This window comes from Armigeres subalbatus, chromosome 1 (assembly GCF_024139115.2).
Source record: "Armigeres subalbatus isolate Guangzhou_Male chromosome 1, GZ_Asu_2, whole genome shotgun sequence".
Taxonomy (NCBI): domain Eukaryota; kingdom Metazoa; phylum Arthropoda; class Insecta; order Diptera; family Culicidae; genus Armigeres; species Armigeres subalbatus.
This window is the reverse complement of record NC_085139.1, coordinates 145,289,213-145,295,915: the sequence shown is the minus strand read 5'-3', so window position 1 is coordinate 145,295,915 and position 6,703 is coordinate 145,289,213. Positions and strand designations below refer to the sequence as shown.

Below are 6,703 nucleotides of genomic sequence, written 5' to 3'. Positions count from 1 at the left end.
GAGAGAAATCGAGCCGTTCCACCAAATATTCGTTGACGCACTTCACAGAGCTAAAAGAGTATTGGCGTCGCGGGTCGGAGAGCAAGCCAGAAGTGCGGCAAGCTGAGGACGAAATGCATGCGTTGGACGGTGATCGATGGTCGGCCGCGAAGAGGATCGGCACAGTAGGGGGACGCCCCAAGTAGCCGGCACCGTGAGTAGAAGAACTTGTGTTTTTGTAAGTTGAGAAGACGAGATAGGAGGTAGGAAGGAAATGTTTGAAGAAGGGGACAAAGCTGAAATATATGTATGAAATCTAGATTTGTGGCTTCGTTTTAATTCGTTGGTGCTTTAGCCCTCCAGTTTTGTTTGCTTTGTGTCCACTTTGGTAGTTCTGCTCTACCCTCTACCGGAAACTCATAATAATCTTCCAGCCCGGAATCCGCCCTGGTGCCGCGGGAGAGTAGCATCGATCTTCTCCTGCATCCGGGATAGGATAACTAAGCATAGGGCTTTGAGAATGGTACACAGCAACGTGCAGCAACGTAATGCCTCGCCACTGTCAGGTCACCCTTTTGCAGGCTGGCACTTAGAAAAAATGTTCGCAGTGCTCGAACCAGCTGCTCAGTTGGGTCAGTAGCTGAACTGTCGCGTCTTTCACAGGCATCGTTGCCTTTATTTTTGCCCTGCTTAGGGGCACTCCTCACGGAATCCAAGTTTCAAAGTGCTCGCCTTTTCGGGGGCACACCACTCGATACGGAGGCGGCGCACAACCGTCATTTTTGTTGATTTAGCTTTGCTGCGTCGCAGCATGCGTGAAATAATAAAAATGACAGTTGTGCGTTGCTTCCGTATCGAGTGTTGTGCCCCCAAAAACGCGAGCACTTTGAAACTTGGATTCCGTGAGGAGTGACATTAAATACCGCGAGATATAGCAGAGAAGAAGAGTGCCCCTGGTTATTGCGGCTTTCTATCTTCTTCGTCCTCCACAGCCGAGTATCGTTGACGGGCTAAGACTCTAGCTCTATCACTCTAGCTCCTCTTGTTTTTGTTTGCTGTATCGCGGCTTTGGCTTCTCTTCACTCCTATATCGTGGTTTTATCGGTGATCAATTTTTTTATCTGGGTGGGTCACTCTGGATACAATTATCCTTTCCTCTATAGTTTCCCATTTTATAAGCGCAAAGTGTGTCTGGACGCTCAGTACACACTCAGTTTTTATTTCAGCAGCTCGGCAAAATCCGCACAGCCGTGTGCCCAGCAAATCAAAAACTGGGGAGCGGGCCATTTGGCATAAAGTCATTTGGCATAACGCCATTTGGCATAAGATCATTTGGCTTAGAGGCCATTTGACATAATGGTCATTTGGCATAACGGACATTTAGCATAGTTGTGACCAGCGTCAAAAATGAGGGTCTTTTGACTGACCACCGAAATAGTAAATGTAACACCCGTCAATAACAATATTAAAAAGACATTATCCACTCGTGGAAGGAATGCATTTGCAATGCAATGCAAAAGTAGGCGTATGCCCGGATTAGAGCAATGTTGGATGTAATCGATTCTTTAAAAGTAGGCGTGTGGCCGTATTATGACAATGAAGGATGTTATCCCTTCTTTAAATGTAGGTGCTTGCCCGGATTATGACAATGGAGGATATGATCTCTTCTTTAAAAGAAGGCGCTTGCCCGGATTAAGGTCATGGTGGATGCGATCCCTTCTTTAAAAGTAGGCGCTCGCATGGATTATGGCAATGGAGGGTGTGATGTCTTCTTTAAAAGTAGGCGCTTGCCCGGAGTTTAACAATGGTGGATGTGATTCCTTCTTTAAAAGAAGGCGCTTGCTTGGATTGAGGCAATGTGGATGTGATCCTTTCTTTAAAAGTAGGCGCATGCCCGGATTAAGGCCACGGTGGATGCGATCCCTTTTTTTAAATGTAAACGCTTGCATGGATTATGGCAATGGAGGATATGATCCCTTCTTTGAAAGTAGGCGCTTGCCTGGATTATGACAATGAATGGTGGATATGATTCCTTCTTTAAACGAAGTTCTTTAAAAGAAGGCGCTTGCACGGATTGAGGCAATAGTGGATGTGATTCCTTCTTTGAATTTAGGCGCATCCCCGGATTATGACAATCTTGGGTGTGATTCCTTCTTTTAAAGAAGGCGCTTGCCCGGATTGAGGCAATGGTGGATGTGATCCCTTCTTTAAAAATAGGCGCTTGCACGGATTATGGCAATGGAGGATTTGATTCGTTCTTTAAAAGTAGGCGCTTACCCGGATTAGAGCAATGATGGATGTTATTCCTTCTTTAAAAGTAGGTGTGTGGCCCGAATTGTGGCAATGGTGGATGTGATCCCTTCTTTAAAAGTAGGCCCTGCCCGGATTATGGCAATGGTGGATGTGACTCCTTCTTTATAAGTAGGCGCTTGCCGGGAATAAATCAATGGTAGATGTGATCTCTTCCCCGAGTAGCACAATTCAGATTGATTTGGTTGCAGTAACTCATATGTGACTTGATTGGTTTTGAAAACTCGTCTACGACAAGTGTATTGCTTGAGTTTTAAAGTTAGGCGCTTGCCGGGTTTTGTACATGCCCGGATTGAAGCAATGCAATGGTGGAGGTAATCCCTACTTTAAAAGTGGGCATGTTTTCGGAATAAGTCAATGATGGATGTGATCCCTCCCTCGGAAGTAATTCTACAGTTTTTTTTTATTTCGTTCTTCCGTAAAATAGGGCAGACCAGGCAGCACCCCTTATTCCCGTCCGCAACGTTAATAACTCGACCGCGTTCCAACCAAATGACTTGACTGTTTGTACATCACTAGATATCAATAGAAACTAACCATGTACCAAAAAACAAGTGATTCGGTTGTAATGCGTTCGAGTAATGAACGCTGCTGACGAGAATAGGGGGTGCCGCCCAAATGGTTTACTACGCTATCTACCATCAGTCTAAATTTATCAGAAAATAGCCTCGACCTACTTTATCTACGCTAAGCAATACATGAAATATCCCTTTCTCTTTTACAGTTCGGAATTATGTCAAATGTCCGTTATGCCAAATGACCCACTCTTTTCTTGCAGTTCAAAATTATGCCAAATGTCCGTTATGCCAAATGACCATTATGCCAAATGGCTTTTATGCCAAATGACCTTATGCCAAACGGCGTTATGCCAAATAACTTTATGCCAAATGACCCAGACCCAAAAAACTGATATCCCGTCAAAAATTAGGTATGTTAGCTGGGTTTCGGCAAAATATTTGCTGATTTTCAGCAACTTTGACAGAAATCTCGGCAAAAAACATGTTTGCTGGGGCACGGCTGTGCCAATACCGGTAAAAGTTCAACATTTTGCTGAGATCCCGGTAAAAAAAATAAGTGTGTAGGAACGCAACTCCACGATGTCAGTGAGCATGTTTACCTACGTGACTGGATGCAGTGTTCTGCTACCGTTAAAAATACTGTCTCATTTATGCTCAAATCATCTTTTTGATTTAATTGATTACTCCAGACCGTTCATCCATTCACTTATTATGTTATATCTTGAAGTGAGCCTTTCGATACATCGTTGTATAGCTGAGAGGTAAACAAAAGATAATGCCTTCGCTTTTGACAAAACATATCTTATTGTTTACTTCTTCATAAAAGTGAACTAAAAAATCACGCAAAAAAGTAATTACAATAGGTTTGAAAACAAAATAGCTAATATTCTTTTTAATTCATTTTATTTTTCAGTCCCACCTCACCAAATACTGGTTTACGATGCTTCCGGTCGGGATGTTGCCGGCGCGATAGGGCCTCTACAGGAGGATGATAATCTCATACTAACCTGCGAGGTCCGAGGAGGTAAGTTTATTTAACAATGAAGTAGTCGTTTGGGCCGAATGGTGAGTTTAAATATGCTTAAAGTGTTGGGTAAACAATTTAAACCCCGTTCCAATGAATTGATTCCAATTCAGCTGCCTCAAAAAAGGTAGTAATGCTGTAAATAAAAAATGATAGCCTTTTGTGAATGTTGGTTGGGCTGTGTGACGGCTTCGAAAAAATACCTCTGGGGCAAACTGCTTCCAGCATTTGTGGTGCGAGAATGCTCGCTCACATAGATTAGCACCTTGGATAGCATCGCGACATTTATTGTTGACTATCAACGCAACCGAGTTTAGCTCCTTCGGTATTTTGTGATACACCTCAATCATGTCAACTTCGCCGTCCGGTTTGGTGGCACCAAACTTGCGGAACATGCATTCCATGTAGCATTTCAGTTTTTCGTCGTCCTCGAAAACTTCCGGCCCGTTGAACCGAGCTATGGACTCTTCAGTGACACCGGTTTCGGCGACACATTCTCTGTGCTGACTGGCCGTCATTTCGATACCCATAGAACGGGAAAATTCTTCAGGTTTTTGTGGGGCGGCACCGACCAATGTTGGTAGCATCCAGCCAGCTATCGTCATCAGTGTCCAGCAGTAGAGGAAGGACAGTCGAAACATTTTTTTTTTCTAATTAGTAACTTGGACACGGTCACACTGCACTGATCTCCATGCCGACCAATCTGTTTTATGCTACCGTTGCTGCAGTTGTCGGGTGGTTCCGCTAGAGCTTCTGTCGGCATCGCAAAAGTCATTCAATGCTGGGAATAAATGACCGATCCGAAAAATCCACTCTATGGTAACTGGGTGAGTGCCGGCGTACATGTTAATAATTACCTTTCACGAGCAAATTATCAATTACGTTCCGTTGCCCTTCAATGAGCATCAATCGCTTTGCGAATGAAAACGAGTAATGGAAACGCTTCACCACAAATGAACACATGACAAAAGCAGAAGATGACTTGTTGTACTGTCATTTAAAATAAATAGGCAAGCTAATTAGTGGTTGGCGGATAAAGTCTTTAATTGAAGATGTAAGTTGCTCGAATGTAGGACACTTTGTTTTTTCGTTTATTCATATACATCGATTACAGAATCCTGTACCATGATTCCCAATCGTAATTACAAGAAACGCTTACATACAGCCAAGTCTTTTTGGTCGGAACATATAAAGTTTGTCGCACAAAAACTTTTATTTCACGGCAAAATTGCTTTAGAAGATATTTCAGCCTTTCTTTCAAAGGGCACAAGAAAACGAAAAGCTATGCTCCTATGCGCTTTTCGTTGATATGTCGCTTGAAAAAGCTTCAGAAAATTGTGTAAGGATCACTAAATCACGTAAAATTTGGGCATTCACTATGATGTTAACTTTTGTAATCATTACTCAAGGATTAAAAATTTCAATGCAATCTCCTCCGTATTTTTCTTGCTTACTATGAACAATATGAGAAAATTTGATAAAATCGGGTTTTGTTCCATCTCGAGTAACTTTTGGTTTACAATATGTGTCATTTGACCTTCACAATTTCGCTTAAATGGTCCTTTATATTTATTTTAAGGCGCATTGTTCTCAATATAAAATTTGATGAAGGAGCGAAATATTGAGATATTGAGAGTTATGGACTGCTAGACAAAGTTAGAGTGGGCAATTCATCGTTACTCATGAATTAAAATCTAGCTTCTGAAACAAGTTGAAAATTATACAAATAAATGCCAATGACATTGTCGAAAATTGGACTCACCTACAATTTGGATAATTTTAATAATGTACCAATTTCAAAACAGATTCAGGATGGTATATTTACTTTAATCAAATTAAAAGTTTTATGTGTTGCAACTCAATCGACATTTCAAACGAAAAAAATCACCCAGTATGTACATTTTCCCCATAAACAACGGCGCTTTCCCCTCAATGCGATCCTAAGTTTAAAGTAAGAATGGTACAATCTGAATAATGTGCATTAATCTGGCATGCTGCTCTTTCATTTATTATACCTACGCATTTTCAAAGGCAGTGATCAATGCTGGGGACAAACTTCTGAGCAGTATTTACATTGCGCAACATAAATTGGTCTGAAAAGTTAAATTGCATTTAGATTAGTTATGATAAACTGAACAAGCCACGATAAGAGCAACGCAACGCCTCCAAAGGGAAAAATATTCCCCTACGTGCGCAGAGGGAAACACCGAAAGATAGGAAAGTTATTTGCAAAGTTTCGAACATAAATAGGCACTTTTTCGAGCGGCAAATGTCGTTTTTATTTTCTCAGTTCCCTCGAGTATTGGATAATGCGGCACTACGCGGTTTGTTGCTACTCGGAACTCGGTGCGAATATAATGCGAGTTCAATGTTCGTTTCTTTAATAGACTAAATTTGCTGGAAACGAGCCAACAACGGCCAAACACTTGGCGGTATTAATAGCTAATTTATAGGATTTTTTTTCATCCCGACTACCTCCGGACAGAATGGTGGCACTCATAAAATTCCGCTTGCGGAAGTCATCAGCTGCAACTGACTCGCAACCGAAGGCATAAATATTAGCTTTAACAATGTTCAGTGCATCGGTGTCTGCCGACCATCCGACGGTCATCGATGCCATACTTCTCCGGGTACACTGCACTGACTGGGAAGAAGATAGAAGAGCTTCAAACACAAACCAGCCTACCCACATAAACTTAGTCCAGCAGATATTCTGCTCTCGTTTGGCATCTATGTTCCAGTGTATGGTCGAACGGAGGAATTTCACAAAGTGCATTATGAGTTCGGATGGCTTATTGCTCCTGTGGAGGCAGCTTCGAACCGCATAGATTATCCAAAGACCGATAAGCCGTCCAATGGGCAGCGGTAATTC

The 6,703-nt window shown here is 42.2% G+C and overlaps 1 protein-coding gene across 2 annotated transcripts; it reads right to left on the bottom strand.

Annotated features, from left to right (window-relative positions):
- Nucleotides 1–3,725: 3,725 nt before the first annotated feature.
- LOC134205211 (general odorant-binding protein 83a-like) lies at nucleotides 3,726–4,570 on the bottom strand. Of its 2 annotated transcripts, none has more exons than XM_062680256.1 (2): nucleotides 4,035–4,570; nucleotides 3,726–3,988 (listed from the first exon to the last, which is right to left on the bottom strand). In XM_062680256.1, the coding sequence occupies exons 1-2, from the start codon at nucleotides 4,470–4,472 to the stop codon at nucleotides 3,950–3,952; spliced, it is 477 nt and encodes a 158-aa protein (XP_062536240.1). In that variant the 5' UTR covers nucleotides 4,473–4,570; the 3' UTR covers nucleotides 3,726–3,949. The 2 variants fall into 2 exon arrangements, with proteins under 2 accessions (XP_062536240.1, XP_062536241.1); XM_062680257.1 differs by having other exon boundaries at nucleotides 3,726–3,967.
- Between the last annotated feature and the right edge of the window lie 2,133 nt (nucleotides 4,571–6,703).